Genomic DNA, 18,374 nt, shown 5'->3' on the forward strand with positions numbered 1-18,374 from the left:
TATCCTCTGCTCCACTGCTATAGACAGCAACAAACTTTCCCCTTAGCATTTTCTTCTCCAGGTTGAACAAGACCCGTTCTCTCAGCCTGTCCTCACACACCACATGCTTCAGGCCCCAACTATCTTGGTGGCCCGCTGCTGGACTAGCTCCAGCTCATCCATGCCTATCTTATTCCCCAGGGCCCAACACTGGACATGACAGAGACAAGAAGAATGATTTCCAGTGGCCTCACAAGGTGCACTGCTCCTAGAACAGCCTGGTGTGCAGTTGGCTCCCTTTGCTGCCATAGCATGCTGACAACTTATGTCCAACTTGGCGACCATCAGACCCCACAAATCCTCTTCTGCAAAACTGCTTTCTGCCCCGTCAACCCTTATCTTGCTCCCCTGCCTGGGGTTAGTCCAGCCCAGGTACACAATTTTGCATTTGCCTTTGCTAAACCTTATGAGGTTCCTGACAGCCTGTTTCCCAAGGTGCTGAGATCCCTCATAAGAAGAGCCCTCCCTTAAGCACATCTGTTGCTCCTTCCAGGTTTGGTATCACTACTGAACACCACACAATATGCGCACCAGCTGAAAACAATTAGCTAGTGTTTTAAACAGTACAGCCTCCCTACACAGTTTTATAACGTAAATAAAAGCTGCTACAAGTATGATAAACCATTCTTCTAAACTAAAGAGGATGGAATGTAAGCATCCAGGACTACATTTATACCTACATCCTTTCAAAGATGTCTCCACTTTGCAATACAGGACAGCGCATGGACCCGACAGCAACAGTGACTACACTTGGAACCAGTATCACCATGTGAGGACTTGCCCTCTGCTCATACTAATTAGTACAGACAAGACACAGCACTTTGCTGAATCCAAATTAAGACAGAAATCCTGCTTTCCAGATTGCTTATCTCTGGACAGTACACAGTCCACCACATCAGGTTCCATCAACCCATGAAAATTCTTCAGAACACAGAATTCAAGCAAAGTGGATGTTTACAGACAGTAACTTTTTAATAGTTCCAGCGTTCTTGAAATATTTAATGGCTTTTTGTAATTGGGACGCAAGTTTTATGTTTCTTTCTTCTCCATGGTGGGAAAGAAAAAGGCTACGAAGAAGGAAACTGTTTCAAGTTCTAAGCCTACATCATTCTCTGCTTTAAAAAGTGTTAGGGTTCACCCCACCAGATCTTGATACAAGTTTAGCAAAAAACAAGAAAACTGCCTAGGGGACTAACAATGTCCAGGGGTTGGATTTAAACTAAGAAAAAGACCTCTTCATTTTTTGAAACCTTATGACCTAGAGAACAGACTTGAAGGAAGATTGTGTACTGTTTTTGTTTCTTTTTTTCCTACCTTAGATGGTCTAACAAAAGATGCAGCATTGTAAGCATTGTCTTGACTAACAAAAGTCACACAAAATCATTGACTACACTATTGGTGTTTCTCTAAAACAAAAATGAACATGTATACAGTCTCCCCTCTTGAATTAAACCACAAATATGTGTATCTATGTACATCCATCAGGGATAGCAAAGACCACCCGGCCATCACTTGTTCAAGGAGTCATCCCACGGCTTTGTTTTATTATCTTCACTGCAACATAACCTCAGGAACAGATGCACCATCTAGGAAAACACCAGATCATTTACACTTATTTTCTCACCGTTTGTTTTCTAAGGCCTTCTTTTCCACATTGGTGCAATCATACACGAAGAGATTATCATCCCTGCAAATAAAAAAACCAAGAGACTAAAATCACTGGAACTTAAACAAACCTGAGTTTAACCATTAGGAGTGTCAACTGTTTTGGAACCTTTTAGTATTTTATAGTTATATGCCCAACCGACCCCTACCTCAAGGAACTAACTCCATCAAATGTGCTTCCCAAGTGCTAAAAGAGCGGAGGAAGTTTGAAACTTTGCATTGTACACACACGGCAAGAAGAAATTATCACCTTTTGGCAAAGTAACCCTTTTCTTTCAGAATAAGTTGCGCATACTTTGTGAGGTCATACGTATTTGCCACTAGCATTTATCCAGATGTCTATGTACAGGGGACACACATCTGATGGCTGCCTGATCATGCCAAAAACAAACAAACAAACAATTTTAAGGGATAAAAGCTTAAAGATGTTATTTCCGTAGTTGAGAATGAATACATGAAACGTCTAAAAGGGTGCAGGAATCCCTACAGGAACTGACCAGCAGGCACAAGCAAACACAGAGAGCCTCCTGCACACTTCTACCATCTCACCCCAGCTGCCAGCTGAATAGCCCCAGAACGAAGGCCCTCGCACCCAGGAAAACATTCCGTACGACATCATAGAGTAGCTCAGGTTGGAAAGGACCTTAAGGACCACCTGGATCCGATCCCCTGCCATGGGCAGGGACACCTCCCACCAGACCGGGCTGCCCAAAGCCCCATCCAGCCTGGCCTTGAGCGCCTCCAGGGATGGGGCGCCCACAGCTTCTCTGGGCAGCCTGTGCCAGGGCCTCACTGCCCTCACAGAGAAGAATTTCCTCCTAATATCTAACCCACACCTACCCTCTTAGTTTGCACCCGTGGCTCCCCGTGCTCCCCACGCACACCACCCCACGCGAGCACCCCACCACCGCTGCGGGCACCGACCCGTGCTCCCGGTACCGCGCCGCCAGCAGCCGGCTGCCCCCCGCGGCGGCCATCAGCGGCCCGCGGAGCGCCACGGCCGGGCCGGGCCCGGTGCCGGCTCCCCGCCTTGCCCCGCCGCCATCTCGGCCGCCGCCCGCCATGGCCGCCAGGTGCGGGCGGGCGCGGGGCGATGACGCCCAGCCGGGCGGGCAGAGGGCGCTCCGCAAGATGGCGGCCCCCTCGCTGCTGCGCTGCGGACGGGCGGCCGCCCGCCAGGTGAGTGCCGGGGAGGCGGTGGCGGAGCCCCCGGGGCCGGCCCGTTTTTCCCCGTCCCCTTCCTAACCCCCCGGGGCTCTCCGCCGGCCCCGGGGTGAGCGCTGTGCTGGCCGCTGTTTTGCAGGCGCTGCGGCTGGACCCCCCGACGCCCCGATGGGCGCCTTCCTCGGCGGCGCTGTGCACCCGGCCGGCGGGCTCCGGGACGCCGGCGGACACCAGTAAGACACCACCCGCGGCCCCAGACCCTCGTCCCGGCCTTAAAACCGCAAGGCAGCCCTCCGCCGGGCCCCTGCGGGCTCAGGGGGATCTGCCTGCCCGCTGGGGCTTGCACGGTTAGCTGCCTCTGGGGCTGTCCCCGCTGGAAGTGCAAGGACCTTGGGTTATAGATAAATAACCCTAAATAGGCAGCAAGAGCTTAGGAACTCTCGCAGCCCTTCCTGGTTACCGTCCCCTTAACATGTTAGCTGTTGTCATGCTTGACCAGGCTTGAAGAGTTATTGTTATGTTTGTCCTAACATAGACAAGCTTTGCAAGGTGCCAGAAGCTTGATGGAAATGAGTGTAGCAGCATACTTCTTTTTCTTTTTCTTTTTTTAAATTGAGGTGTGGTTTTGAACTTCAGACATTCCCCTTTGCCTTTTGAAGTGCTTGGATTATGTGGTTCAAAAGGCAGTGCACTTTGCTGGAAGAGAGAAAAACTCCCAAGGCATGGGTATCTGCTCCAGGTTGCAGAAAAGTACCCTGATCCAGTTGTGTTCAATTTAATTCCAATGCTTCTTACCCCGTAGGTTTGCAGGCCAGGTAAGACATAGACCTGGCTTTGGATGCCAAAGTGCATTCAGTGTTCAGGAGTATTTGAACCACTTCTGTCCAGACCAAAGCCAACATACAAATACAGATTTCAAAGAAAGGATAACATGTGCAAAATGCTGTTTGGAAGTACATAGAGGCTAATCGGTTCAATGAGTAGGATTTTCATCCCAAACTAGAGATCTAGGTGCTCTAACAGCAGAATTTCAGGGAACCGTATGTGGGAATAATCAGACTTGTTGACAGCTATTGAAAAGCTGACTGAAAGAGTAGCTGAATGCAGACTTCTGGCTTTTAATGTTTGCCTCTTAAATACCAAGGCAAATAAAAGCTTGGATTGAGAAAGCCTTTTCTGCATAGATTGATATAGGCCTGTCTGAATAACAAATTGTTTCTTACTGTAACTTATTTTATGCATTACTTTAAGCGTATTTGCTCTTTACTTATAACAGCAGTTTCTAAATTCATTGTCCTGCAGCTCTCTGATTTCAGAAGGTGCCAGGAGACCTATTATTCTACCTCTTTCAGCCAGCTGCTTTCCCTGCAAATGATTATGTTTAGTCAAGATGTATAGGATGCAGCTGCCTCTTTCAGGTTCTATCTGGAGCAAGCTACACACATTTTCTTTGCTTAGAGAAAATGGTCACGTTTCCTAATGAAGTCAGTGATGGGGAGTTGACCTGTAAGTTCTGGATGCCCCCTTTCTGAGTGTGAATGTGTTTTAAACATGTTCCATTAACAATACTAACGATACAACCCTGTTCCAAGTTTCATCTGGGGATAATGTTCTCATTTTGTGTGCGTTCTTCTGACAGAGTTTAGCAATAGCCACATACAAATCAGGTAATACAAAGTTTGAAATACCCTAATTAAAGTGTCAGTACTGATTGTATTGCACTTGATGCTTATGAGTGGAAATGTGTCTTTTCAACATTTCCAAACATTACTGTTACTTCCTCTTAATGCTCAGTTTGAATGCTGTCTGCCTCCTTGATTTCTTAGGATGTCATAGTATTAACACTTCTTCTTCAGCTTTTGCACAGGTTTTGCTTGTCTGTCTTCCCTTTGGGCATTCTTGTGTTCTTCCTGTGCAGTTCTTCAAAGAACTTTTCAGCCTGGAGTGACGCTTTCTGAAGTATTAATTTATACAGGCTTCTGTGTTTGGCTGCATCAGTCTGCAGGCAGGCAGGCTTCCACCAAAGGCAACTGCCCATCCTCCTGCTCCCCTCAGCCCCCCTCCCCACCCTGCACCTTTAGTCTGGCAGAGAGAAGTATGTGTCTGAAAATTCTTCAAAAGTATTACCTGTACAGTAATACTATAGAACTATTTTTTTTTTGCTTTTGTATTTGAATTTATGTTAAGAGTTCTGTATTTCTTTGTTAAATACTTTGCTTCTAATTCCACGTATCTGTCTCTTCTGTGATGTTTTCAGTTCGACATTGCTAAAGACTTGCTTCTATTCAGTGCTACTTACGGTATCGCCTTAGGTCATACAAGGTATTACTGTAAAATGCTAGTAAGGGGGAAAACTGCATCTAACTTATGGTCCTGCAAAGTAGGTCTGGACTTCCAAACTGCAGATATATCTGCACAATAGACTGGAAATCTGCTGAATTACACTGCAGGTTGGAAATGGTGCAACTCCTTATGGAATCAGCTTTGCTGCAGCAAATTTCCGTGGTGGTGTGGCTTCTTAATATACTCCCAGACCTTTTGGTCCTCCTGTTTTTTCTAACAACAACAGTACATGTTGTTGATCAGCCTCTCAAGGACATCACTGGCATGGACTTCCAAGAGGTATTTGATACCCTGTGTGAGGGCCTGAAAGTTGTTGCTCCTCTTCAACTGTTTGCTCCTTGTCTGGAGAACTCAGCTTAATGAAGGTGTCTGTGAGGGAGAAGAAATAAAGACAGGCTACCGTGAAGCACCAGGAAGTCTTCTAACACTTCTTTAGGAAGAGGTCTCAAACTAAAAATAAGAAGTGGAGATAGTGAAGACTGGAGGAGATGGACTCTTGGGGAAATTGAGTTAAACTGTGTTAGATGCAATTCAGTTGGTAGGTCACATGGACCCATCAGCAAGTAATACTTCCATGTATGGCCTCAGGTATCTCTTACTCTGGTACTAGTCCCCTGGGAGTCATCCCTCCCTACTGCTTAAAAGATAACTATTGCAAAAGGCTGGCTATTGCTGTGTCTGTTCACTGTGTCTTCTGCTCTGCTGGCCTCTTCATAGGCAAATATTATCTCTGTAACAACATATTTGAAGAGCTCAGCTAACAAGCTATCTTAATGCTCATCTGAGGTAAGAAGGTGTCTGTAAACCATTTCCACTGATGCAGAGTTGAAGCACAGAGAAGAACAGCTCTTGTAAGGAGTCTGACAAAGCAAGGAGCAAAAGGTGTTATTTCATGAGTTCCAGCAATCACAGCTGCAGAAACTGTTCAGTGCTAACTAGAGCTCTGTTGTCTTTAACTTAAAATGTCTTCAACCTTTCTGCTTCGTAATGCCTATATTTAGTATAATAACTTCTTTCAATTTGCTTTTTTACCACATCATGTCAGAAAGTTAAAATTATATGACTAAGATCGTTAATTAACAGGGATGTCAGGTATAACGATGATAACCCTCTTTATGCCATTTCCTAGATGTAATGACACCTCAGGGAAGCACCAAGCTGCTAGCCACGAAGGCAACAGTTGAATTTCCTAAAATGTTGTCTTCTAGCTCAGAATCTCCAAATGAAGGTGAGACAATATCTAGTACTAATCTCAAGGAAGCTTCAAAACCTTCTGATGAAGATCTGAGAATGATGATGTCAAGAAAAACCGTGGTCGCATTTCCTCAGCGTGTAATTGTTTCTTCCATTGAGGAGGAAAAACACACTACAGCTGCAACAGGAGGAGGCATAAGGAAAGAATTAGCTGAAGAAGAAAGCTCATCTTCATCCAGCTCGGATTCAGATTCTAGCTCAGATTCTGAAGAAGAAAATGATGATGATGATTCAGAAGCTGCCATTAAAACCAGAGTGGAGTTTCCTAGACGAGATCCCAACATTTCTGAGAAAGTAACAATAAATGCATCAAAGCTACCAAAGGATAACTTGCCCCAGAAACGCCACAAAGAATCTGTAGCTAAGAAGAAGCCAAGCAAAACAGAACCTGATGTATCTACCATCAAGCAGGTGATGTTTTCTAAAGCACCAGTCGGTCATAAAACATCAAAATCCAAAGCAAGGGACCCCAACATAAAATCAGCTCCGAAAGAAGCAGATCAGCAGAAGCTGGCCTTAGAACCACACTTGGATGAAAACCAAGCCCTGACAGACACCACTATTAAATCCGATTTGAAGGAAAAGGCCACTGGAAGCCAGGTAGCGACTACTCAGCTGAAAGCTCCGTCAGTGGCTCAGGAAGACGAAAAGCAAAACCTGGTGTCCAGAGGGGAAGCAAAAAGGGTAAAGGAGGCACGGGAGTCAGAAGCAGTAGAAGTAACTTCTAAACAAGAAGAGGAGACTTCTGAAAGCGCGGTGTTGGTGATGGGTACAAAGGAGGAGACCGTTCAGGAAGCAGGTGACCAAGCTGGAGAAAGCAGCACGATAGAGGGTACACCTTTAAATTGTTTGAACTGTATTGATTCTTCTGGGCTAGGGTGTATTTTTTTAAATAGTTTCCAAATCTTCTCTGTTTGTGATTCTTTGATCTCTATATTGAAGCTAATGGTGTAGCAGTGACTTTCTGGAAGAGAAATTCATTACTAATTGTTATAAGAGCTTCATAACGCTCAGTTTGCACTTATATTGTGCAAGGAAGCAGTCTTCACTGTAATTACAGTTTTATAAGCCAGTTGTTATTTATAATATGAAAACGAGATTATGAACAAAATCATGGGGTTTATATGACAAAGCTTGCTTTCGCTTTTCTTTTCTTTTTTTTTTTCCTCAGAAGGATTTGGTAGCTGCTTTTTTCCTGAGCTAAATTTGGTGTCATCTGATTTTTGTTTAAATCCTGCTCTCCCTCCCCCTCTCCTTCCTCCCTGTTCTTTCCCAAACTCTTGCAGTGCTTCAGATTTCAGGAGACTTCGAGAAATCATAATGTAATGCCAGAAGCAGATGTAGATTCTGAGATTGGTAGCTTTTAAGAGAGTCACGCTGCAGTAGCGTAGAGCTGACAACATAACCCAGGTTTTGTTGTGAGTTAAACAGGAGACAGTGACTTGTTTCAGGAAGAAAGCATCGTGCACCATATAACGGTCTCCCTAGCTGCACCCCCATAATAAACCATTCTTAGTTGCCACCAGTCCTGTTGACTTTCCTGCTGATCTTGCTCTGCATATTTCAGTAGTAAATGCCCCTCTGTCCTGATCTTTTATGACTTCCCACGTTTGACATCCAACTTAGGTAGCGTACCATTCTTAAGACCACTCTTCTGGTTGGTTCTTCAAATTAACAGAAATGCCTGTTTGAAACAAAAGCAGCGTCACTGTAAAGCCCTGAGGATAACATCCTTGAAGCGATGTCCTTGCAGAAGAGGCCCCGGGGTCTCAGTGGACAGCAGGTGGAACCAGCAGCGTGCCCTGGCAGCAAAGACGACCGGTGGTGTCCTGGGCTGCATTAGGAGTGCCGCCAGCAGGTGGAGAGAGGTGATCCTCCCTTCTGCTCAGCACTGGTGCAACCACACCAGGGTGCTGGGTCCAGTTTTGGGCACAGTACAAGAGGCATGGAGAGACTTGAATACGAGTAGGAGAAGGAGGACTTGGTCTCGAAATGTGCTAATGATTCAAGGTGAAGATTATGGCACTCTGTAGCTGTACGAAACAGCCTTCCCTACTCTGGTGCTGTAAATCCAGAATAAGATTAAGCCCACGTGGCAAACTTGCCCTGCAGACCTATAAAATAACCACGTCTCAGACACACAGCCACACCAGCAGCAAAAACGTTGTGGTAGACCTGGTTATGCTGGAAGAAGCACTTGTGCCTTCGAGGTCCTCTTGCTCTGTGGAGGTGGTAGGGCTGTGGAGGTTGGTAGAGGTGGGTCCACACTCCTTTACTGCGGGTGAAACACCTCTGGGTGTCAGCGGACAGCAGAGAGTGCAACCTAGCTGTGCTGTTCAGTGGCATCACTGCTGTCTTCAGGGTATCTTGTTCTCCCTTTTGAGGCCTTCTTTGAAAACAGCTACTGCTTTCCCACGTTTAATGTTCACAGTTAATGATACCTTCTGTGGTCTGTACTTCTGTGCTCTTTCACTCATCTGCAAACTCTGCAGCAAGCGTACTGAAGATGTAAAAGCAATTTTTCTCATTACAGACCTAGATGTTCAGGTGATGTCATCCGCTTTGTAGAGCAGGCATACCAAGCAGTCAGCAAAAACTGCTGACTTGAACTGCTAAAGAAGTAGCAAAATAGCAGCGTGGTAACTCAGAAATACATCTCTGATTCATTTTGGAAGAACATCCTGTGAAATCCTTGCTCTTTAAGAGAGAAAGCACACAAGAAGTCTGAAGTGTGGGGAGGATGATCTCAGGGATAAATTTCTCCTTTGAGAAGCCAAGTACAGTGTATTTGGGCAGGAAAAATGAGACTCCATCTGCTTTTCTTCCTGAGCATCTGTCTCTTAATTTGGAACAACTGTCTCTTGCAGGTTGGATGTACGCTTGCCTACGCCTGCTTGTTCTTGGGGCTATTTGCAGCCAAGACCGCATCATCTGGCTTTTGTACGTGTAGCGGTGTCTCCTGTGAGCCGCCTCAGTAGGAACAGAGCAGTAGGCTCGGGGTGTTTCCTTTCATAGGCTGTGCGTTGTTTTGCTGAAACCGGGGCTTACTACGTGCCAATTTATAAGCAAGCCTTGCTGAATTTTAAGCATACACGCTCTTAAACTGATAGCATTTTACATTGCAATAATTGTGTCATAATTAAAGGGAAATTCTGGTGTTCGGTTGCCTGAGTTCTTGCGTTTTTATTGTAGGGTGTAGCATTACAAAAAGGAGCTTAATGCGAGCTAACATAAGCCACTACATGCAAATTTAAACAAGGAAGCTTTTCACTAGATTATGCGTATGTCTTTCCTATTGTTAAAACTCTGGGAGTATGAGAATAAATTAATATTGGGAATAAAGCTTTATTTCTTGCAATTTCCTTGGTTGTAAAATCAGCCCATAACAGGAACCTTTTATGTAAATAGTACTGCCTATATTTGCATAATATTCTAGAAGTGTAAGAATTAATGTTGGTTTTAATGTGAAGTAAGGAGTTCTGAATAGTTTTATTAGATTACTCCTAGGAGGAAGAGCTGATTACAAGGTTTAGAAGATTCTATTGCAATTAATTCTTTCTCAAAGAAAGAAAATGTACATCAAAGGCTCTTGATCTATTATTGTTCAGTATAACCACATGTGGAATTAAACTGTGAAGATCATAATAACTCCGTCACTTTTCCCCATGGAAAAAAAAATCAATCTGCAAAATAGTTCTAATAGCTGTATCTCATGGTCTGACATGATATATCATTGCTGCTGCTTCTTTGCCTCTTCTGGCTTGCTAAGAATGTCACCTGCTGTTCTGGCTGAAGTGAAAACCAAGGCAACTGTGAAAGAACCAGGAAGTGCAGACATATGTCTTCAAAATGTAAATGAGTGTTCTGCCCAGTCCTCCCCCAGCATTAGGTGGTAGTTTGAGTTTGAAAACCTGTGCTGTATTAGATGACTTGTACCGTTTCCCATTCCCCTGCTGCATACTACTGTGCTTCTTTACGGAGTTCTGCTGGTACCTTGTGTGATCCTAAACTTATCCCTTTGTTATTGTTGCTGACTTTTTTTTTTTTAATATTGCCTGAATGTGGGATCTGAAAATATATGAAGGTTGGCTCAGCAATTAAGGATATTGCCCTCTGTAGTAGCATCTTTATAGTCACCAGTTACTATTTGTTTTCACAGAGCCTGCAGCAGCTGCTCAGCCTGCTCCTGAAGAATTTGATAATTCTACCTACAAGAACCTCCAGCATCATGAGTATAATATATACACCTTCGTTGATTCTGTTGTGGTTCTCTCAAAATTCAGGCAGCCGCAGCCATCTTCTGGGAGACCATCACCAAGGCACTGAAAGAACCACATTTAAAACAAATATGCAGATTATATGATAAAAATTCTTCTACTTAGCTCTGATGTATAATCTATTATAAATCAATAAACATATGATAACTTATGTGTGTGCTTTTGAACAGTTCTTCTTGGCTCTTGGAGTCCCTCACTCCTTGATTTTTATGATCAAGCAACAGATCAGTGAATCATCAGTGAATAAAAATAGCTTTTTTACCCCTCAGTGTGTATGTAAATATTCATACATACATATATGTTTATAAAAAAAAAAAATGGAAAACTGTCTTGAATTTTCAGTGTCTCCAAATTTTTGTTATTGACCATTCTTTCAGCACTGTGTCAAGGAAAGTAATGGCTTGTGTGGATGTGTCTGTTCAGTATGTGCCATGATTTTAGCAGGTATTACTATCACCATAATGCAGTGAGCTGTTCTCCTTGCACACAAACGTGTTCCTGGCTTTACAGAGGTTACATCTAGTCTGGATTTGAATTTTAAATCCTTTGCTCAAAACAGGGTAAGTAGTATTTGTCTCTTGTGACAGCAGTATATGTGTGTTAGTAGATGAATGTAAATTTATGTAATGTGGCTGAGACATCTCAAAACCTGTGTTAGTGTAAAGGGAGAACACACTCTTCTTCTGCTGAGGGTTCTGGCATCCAGGTTCTGCAGTAATTAAAGCTATATAAAATATAAGAGAATCTCACGGGGCCGCTATTAATGATTTATACTACACTGATTACACTTTGAGAAATAATTTATTTCTATGGCTAGAATCACTTGGATGTTATTTAAACGTGGGGAAAAACAGCATAATGGTAAAATCAGCTCCTCGTGCTAATTGTTCAGTGGGACTGTTTCTGTTCCCACTTATTTTTTTTCCACAATTAAAATTAACATGGCTGCCCAGCTTCATTCTCGCTCTGCAGAAAATGTGAGAAATGAGGCACTTCTCAATATATGTTATCAGCAGTTGCAGTTGGTCTCAGTAAATTTTGTATTTCCATCCTATTAGTAACAGTCTTCTGCCCTCTGGGAAAGCTGCCTTGATGACCACCAGCTGTTGTGGGTTTGGTTCCATTTTGGCTTTTTGTTCATTTTGTTTTTTTGGTGTTAATTGGTCTTTGAGCGGTTGTACTTGCAATAGCTCCAGCATTTTCCATCACCTGTCTGTATTCTTTCAAGCAGCAGAATATGCGAGATCAAAGGGAACGTGGAGTCAGCTTTAGCAGTCTATCTGGCTATTGGGCACAAATCCCTGGGTGCAATTACTAGAACAGCTATTTTATACTCAGACTTGGCAAAAATATGGTAAGAAGGATCAAGAGGCCTACATCAATCTGCTGTTTAGAATTTTGAGTCAGAAACCTCTGGCGAGCAATTTTATTGTCCTGTAAAAACTAAAAAGCATATTACTGACTCCAACTATGAAATTTAAAATCAGCAAATGTAAAAATCCGCGTGCTGAGGAATAAAGAGCAGAGAGTCACTCGGAGCCACAAGTGGTACCGCATACGCCGTACTTGTAAAAGGGAAAGAAATCAGCCGTTAGCATTAAAAAGATGAAAGAATAAGGAAATGGCTCTTCAAAATGAGCTCTCTGACACTTCCCTTATTAAGGGCCCACTGGAGGGCCGCACTCAAGCTGCTGTGCTGTCGTTAACTGAGGCTCAGTGCAGTAACGTGAACCCTGTAGTTTAGATCTGTGCCGATGCCGAAATGTATTCCTAGTCGTTTGTTTTGTGATGACAGGAGGAGGCTGCGAGCTGTCAGAGGGAATCTAAACAGTGAAAGTAAAAATTCGATGCTGCCCGTTAATATGCTTATGTGTTCGCTAAGTCTGCTCGCGGTAGCTGTGATCGTTAGCTGTTCCGAGTCGCCTAGTGTGCTTTTTATTTCTAAGGAGGGCTGGTGTTATAAACACTGAGTTAATCAGCTAAGGAGTGGGTTGAAACTGAAGTGTTGTCTTTTCACCCAATTCCTACACTCCTGAGCTGGATCTGTAGCATTATTTGAACTCATATGGAGATAAGGCCTTTTGCTAGCCTTTTTTCATAGCTATAGGAAGAAAAAAGGAAAAAAAAAAAAAGAGATGAATGCCCTTTGTATCTGTGCAACCCTATCTGAGTGTCTTGCGGTGGTCTTAGCCGCACCTCTAAAATGGAGCTGGAATGTAAGGTCAAGGAACTTCATAATTCTTCTGGTACATGCGGTGCGTGTCTTGCATACGTTTTGTTCAGCGAACCAGCCCGACTGCTCTGGCACGGGGGGATAATGTAAGGAAGGGCACAGCACAGACTTTTTCCCACTGTTGTGTTTTCCTGGACTTCAAGGAAAAAGGCTTCGTTTTTTGGTACTTGACTCCTATCAGATGGCATTGTGTTTGAGTCATGTGCTAACACTTCAATTTCAGGCAGGATGTGATACAATATGCTCATATTCAGTGATGTTATGATAATGAGTAACTTTGTCTTGCTGTGCTAGGCACTTGTCAGATACAGTCAGGAACCTTGTTTTAAAGAATGTGTAATCCAGGATATTCACATAATTCCTGGAAATGTGAAAGAAAGAAATCAAGTCACGGCATAGGCTTTGTGAAAACCAGCCCTATAGAATTGGGGTTACTTCACAAGTGGGATTTTCAGTGTAGATGGTGTGTTATTGTGGGAGTACATGAAAATCCAGAAAGGGAATTCACTAACTTCTCATTAAAAAGATGACACTCCTGCTTCTCTTGTTGAAGGGAGTGATTTTTCTAACTTCAAATCCTTTGAATCTCTTCTAGCGTAGCAATCAACTCTCCTGCTAATAAAATTGCTTTCAATAATTTCCTTGCACATAGATCCTTCAAAATTTATTTATGAATTCAACAGCAGTTGAAAACCCAAAATCTGAGGTCCAAAAGTAGTAATAAAAGCAGAGTTTGTGCTGATCACTTCAGGTATTGCAAGGTGAAGGGTTTTTTTGGCTGTCCTTGTGTCTCCTTTGGCATCCAGTCATGGTAACCAGTGCAATCTACAAGGCCATCTGCAAGATTTATTTTAAATTTGGGAAATAAGCCTTTTAGCTGGTCCACTTACAAATCTTCCAAAACATGTCCCTAGCTTTCAACAAAACATGTTCAATGCATTTGCTCTGGTTGCCTGTAAACTCATAGGCCATAAAATATCTGCCGTTAGTCTTTACTCCCACCACATGAGACACTACTGGCAAAGCTACTTGTACAATTACATTGTCTACACTTACATGTGAAGAATAAACAGTGAGAAGTTTGAAGGCTATCTGAAGATAGTCCTTCCTTTAGCTGCTGATGGTGATGGGAACACAAGTTAAGAAGAGTCTTCAGGCTGTCCAAGTCTGCTGAAGCAGACTACTGTAGCAGAGTAGGACTCTTCATCTTTATGCTGATCACAATCCCGCAGCTCACAAAAGGGCTCTGGTGGGAATTTGTGATCTTTGTGGCTTTTGGGATGCTTGTGAGAGCAGCCGTTTGTCTGTTCCAAATGATTTTATTTGCTGGTGGGCCCAGTCAGTGACTACTCCTGTCCTGTGAGGAAGGTAGTAGAAAACATGCTCATGCTATCCTGTAGGATCATGACCTTAGACTCTTGGAAACTGAGGTTGGAATTGGCCTCTTGAGATGATCAGTCCTCTGCTCTGCAGCAGGTGCAATTAGGTCACGTTGTCCTGGGCCCTGTCTGGCTGAGTTTTGAATACCTCCAAGATTGGAGCTCCCATAGTCTCTCTGGTTACCTCCAGCATTCCAACATCATCACAGTTTAAAGCAACAAGACACAAAACAAAAAAATCCCAAACCTTTACCTGCTATCTAACTAGACTGTTTGTGTTTGGTGCTCTCATCCTTACTACTCCTCACCCACTACTTTAACTTAATCACAGAAGGCAGTCGGGTTTGTCGGGCATGGTTTACTACCGTGGGTAAATCCATGCTGACTTCCCAGTCATCTTCTTGTCCTTCATAAACATGGACGTAGGTCCTAGGAGTCTTTGTTCTACAATCTTCCAAGGTACTGAGATGACAGAATCATAGAATGTCCTGAGTTGGAAGGGACCCATAAGGATCATCAAGTCCAACTCCTGGCACCGCACAGGTCTGCCCAAAAGTTTAGACCATGTGACTAAGTGCACAGTCCAATCTCTTCTTAAATTCAGACTGGCTTGGTGCAGTGACTGCTTCCCTGGGGAGCCTGTTCCAGTGTGCAACCACCCTCTCGGTGAAGAACCTCTTCCTGATGTCCAGCCTAAACTTCCCCTGCCTCAGCTTAACACCGTTCCCGTGAGTCCTATCACTGGTGATAACGGAGAATAGGTCACCTGCCTCTCCACTCCCCCTCGCGAGGAAGTTGTAGACTGATGAGGATGACGACTGTAGACTGATGAGGATGTAGACTGATGAGATGAGGATGGCTAAGCAATCTCATTGTGAGAGTTAGACAACAGGAGATAACACGGTGAGGGCAACGTAAGCACTGTAGTACAGGTGCTTTGAACGTTCGAGTGATTGACTTTACAAGTGTGGCGTTCATGTAACGTGGCTTTGTTTGTTTTAATTTTATCCTTTGAGAGATTCCCTTCTACGCTCCGGATTATTTTAATTAAGCTCTTAGGACTCTAAACAAAGTATCTTGTCAAGTGTCCAGACCATCCGTCTCCTCTCATGTGGTTCCATTTCATGAAATTATAAATACATATTTGTCTTGGGGCTTGCATGTTATCCTCAGTGTTCACCTGAGGATGGTACCACTCCCAATACAATCTGCTCGACATTTTTGAGCTCCCTTATTGTAATTTTTTTTGCCTACACACATTTCATTGCATTTGGAAATTCATCCCCACCTCTGAAAGCCTTGTGATATATGACAAGCTTGGGATAGAAAAGAATATGTTAATATCTAGTTAGGGACACACATAGGTTTAGATGTGTGTTTACAATAATAAAGTATCCCACAAACTTGGGGTCAATGTACAGGGTCAGTAGGTCAGCTCTCAACAAATTGTTAACTGCAAAATAGAGTAAGAGGGATGTGGTTCTGTAAATCTGTAGCCCCACAGAATACAGCGCATGGGCTGTGTGTTAACTCCTTCCTAATGCTCACAGAGCCCATGCCAGGTATCTGAGTTAAAATTAGTGCCTAAAATTCTTAGCAGCAGTCTCAGTTTCTCCAGTCTGACATGCACTTCAAATGGCAGTACCCCTTTCCAAATCTGAGTGTTTTGTCAAGTCTGGAGAGTTCCTAAAGCAGTTAATATCCAGTTATTTAAAAATGACCTAATTAAGATTATTTACGCTTTCTGGTTTTGTTGGTTGGGTCTTTGACATGTTCTCTCTTTCTGTCTTATCTCTCCCAATCATTATGAGGTGCTTTTGGTATTACATTTTGCTGTTTGCAGAGTGGAGACGGATACACTCAGTTTCCAAAATCTATGACAGCATGTTTCCAGCCCTGGAGAGGGAACATGCAAGCCAAGACACCTTGTACTAGGCAAATGCCAATGTCCTCTATCAAAGAAGGGGGCAACATTAACTTTTCCCTGGAGGTTTGGAAAAGGACTTGAAAGAGCCACCCCTTCAAGCTTTCATGTCTCATTTTCATGTGCTCTTTTGTCCTAGAAGCATCTCCTATGCTTAATTTAGTTTAAAATCATGCCAGACCAGACCTTTCTAAACTGTACTGACGCTTCCCAAACTCCCCTGGGGTGTCCTTAAAAGTGGCCTATATTCTGTTATATTAGGACAGGGATAATTGTGAGGAAAGAAATTCAGACTAGAGAAAACAGAAGGCTAATGTAGCAGCTGGGAGCAAGGATGGCCCTTATGGCTCGGGCGTGGGGCTGGCTCTAGGTTCCTTTGCGAGACCCCTGGCTGCCTGTGTAACCTTTGGCAAGTCGCATCAGTTCTTGGGTTCTCGGCATCATTTTATAGATGAAGAGTTAGTGGTCCCAGCTTTCTCTTTGTTCCTCATGTCTATTTACAGAACAACTCAGACTAAAAACTCATAAGAAAATAAGAAAGATTTTTTCCTACATCTCCTGTGTCAAGCACGCATATTGTTTAGAAACCCTGAGCTAATTCAGGTTCTCCCAGGAGACGCAGTGCTTGTTAACACATTGACAAAAATATGCTTCAGATAGCCTACACAGAAATGCCAGCAATTCTGAAATTGCATTCAAGCAATGGCAAGGCCGTTTAGATACAAAAAAAAAAAAAAAAAAAAAAAAAAGCTTTATGACTGTTCCAAATACAACTTCCAAATAGTGGAAGACTGTTAACAGACGGGAAAAATTGGGGAGGTATCCAAAACCAGCAATCCACCCTGGTGAGAAATCCAGCTGCTGGGAAGTGGAATGGTGCTGGAATTCATACCAGGTTGTTGTCTCTGGACACCAGTCAATGGCCTCCATCTTTTATATCACCCTCCCATTAGCAATAAGGATCCAGTGGTTTTAAACTCTTTTTCTCTTGGTGGCTGGGCAAGCAGAAGGAGCTTTTTCTCTCGGGTCCTGAGGAACCTTTCCAAAGCTGTTGTCCAGGGGACAAATACCACGGCTCTGCCCCACTCCTGAAGATGGCTGTGGGGCAGAGACAAACCCACCAGCCTGCCCTTCCTCCAGCTGGTTGCTCACTGCTGGGCCCTCAGCTGCTCACCTTCACAGCCTCCCTTTGCTCTGAGCATCCTTAGGACTTACCCCGAGAGTGCTTTCTTTGGCACAACGCTGGGGAAGCAGCCTGTTTGAAAACCTCAAGAAAGACACCCCGTCCCCCCCCTGCAAATTTGAGGCGACTTCGAAAAAAAAAGAGAACTAAAGAAAAAAAATAATTGGGAACTCTTTTCCTTGATGTTAGTAGTACGTTTACGATTGTGGGGTGTTTTTTGGTTGTTGTTTTTTTTTGGTTTTTTTTTTTTTTTTTGAGATTTTCCACATAGCCTTAAGGAACGGGGAAGCGCTTTTTCTGGATGTTAAGACTTCAGGTAACAACTGCACGGCTCCAGCTGCTCGGGCCTCGGGCTTTCTGATACTTCCCGGTGTACACGCGCGAACGTTCAGAGACCTGGCAGCACTTCAAGCGACCGAGTCCAAGCACCGTGCTCGCTCCGAGCGTCCCCCTTGCCCTTTGGCTCCGTGGCGGCCGTGCCGCTGACCCCTCTGCTCCTCTTCCCTCTGCCGCGGCACCGGGACGGGCCCCAGCAGCAGCGAGGAGGCGGCCGGCCAGAGGCTGACTTAGAAAGGCATCATTGCGTCGCGTCACGTCACGCTGGGTAAGTGATCTTTGCCGTCCGAAGGGCCAGGATTTTCCCTTTTTTTTTTTTTTTTTCTTGGACAGGGATGTAGGTGCCGTGCGAATTGACCGCAGAGATTCTGCTGTATCAGCAAGCAAATCTTCCCCTTCACCAGTGGCGAGGTAGTTTTTCAGCCCTGAAACATAACGCACACTAAAAAAGATCTCTGCTGGACGCCTTTCAAATCCCCTTTAAATGAACTGTTTGTAACCTTGTTAGGATTTTTTTTTTCATTTCTAATGTTTATATCATTCAAATGGAAATATTAAAACCAGCACAAGCAATAAA

At 43.9% G+C, this 18,374-nt stretch overlaps 2 protein-coding genes across 4 annotated transcripts in view; one reads left to right on the top strand and one right to left on the bottom strand.

Moving 5' to 3' along the window:
• Positions 1–2,768, bottom strand: part of WDR4 (WD repeat domain 4) — a 24,228-nt gene extending 21,460 nt beyond the window's left edge. The window contains exons 1-2 of the mRNA XM_066979427.1: positions 2,629–2,768; positions 1,664–1,726 (exon numbers count right to left, since the gene is read on the bottom strand). Of these exons, the coding sequence (XP_066835528.1) occupies positions 1,664–1,726; positions 2,629–2,768 (203 nt within the window). The remainder of the gene's footprint in view (positions 1–1,663; positions 1,727–2,628) is intronic.
• Positions 2,748–10,893, top strand: NDUFV3 (NADH:ubiquinone oxidoreductase subunit V3). 3 transcript variants are annotated; one of them, XM_048064287.2, is made up of 4 exons: positions 2,748–2,883; positions 3,008–3,101; positions 6,420–7,297; positions 10,625–10,893. In XM_048064287.2, exons 2-4 carry the CDS (start codon positions 3,037–3,039, stop codon positions 10,789–10,791), a joined length of 1,110 nt encoding a protein of 369 aa, XP_047920244.2. In that variant the 5' UTR covers positions 2,748–2,883; positions 3,008–3,036; the 3' UTR covers positions 10,792–10,893. The 3 variants fall into 3 exon arrangements, with proteins under 3 accessions (XP_047920244.2, XP_047920243.2, XP_047920245.1); XM_048064286.2 differs by having other exon boundaries at positions 2,754–2,883; positions 6,341–7,297; XM_048064288.2 differs by lacking the exon at positions 6,420–7,297 and having other exon boundaries at positions 2,754–2,883.
• The last annotated feature ends 7,481 nt before the right edge of the window (positions 10,894–18,374 follow it).

This window comes from Anser cygnoides, chromosome 1, assembly GCF_040182565.1.
Source record: "Anser cygnoides isolate HZ-2024a breed goose chromosome 1, Taihu_goose_T2T_genome, whole genome shotgun sequence".
In the NCBI taxonomy this organism is placed as follows: Eukaryota; Metazoa; Chordata; class Aves; order Anseriformes; family Anatidae; genus Anser; species Anser cygnoides.

Coding starts and splice junctions, on each gene's coding strand:
- NDUFV3 (XM_048064286.2), top strand. CDS start 2,767: ATGGCCGCCAGGTGCGGGCGGGCGCGGGGCGATGACGCCCAGCCGGGC. Junction 2,884..3,007: donor GACGGGCGGCCGCCCGCCAG/GTGAGTGCCGGG, acceptor GCTGTTTTGCAG/GCGCTGCGGCTGGACCCCCC. Junction 7,298..10,624: donor AGAAAGCAGCACGATAGAGG/GTACACCTTTAA, acceptor TTGTTTTCACAG/AGCCTGCAGCAGCTGCTCAG.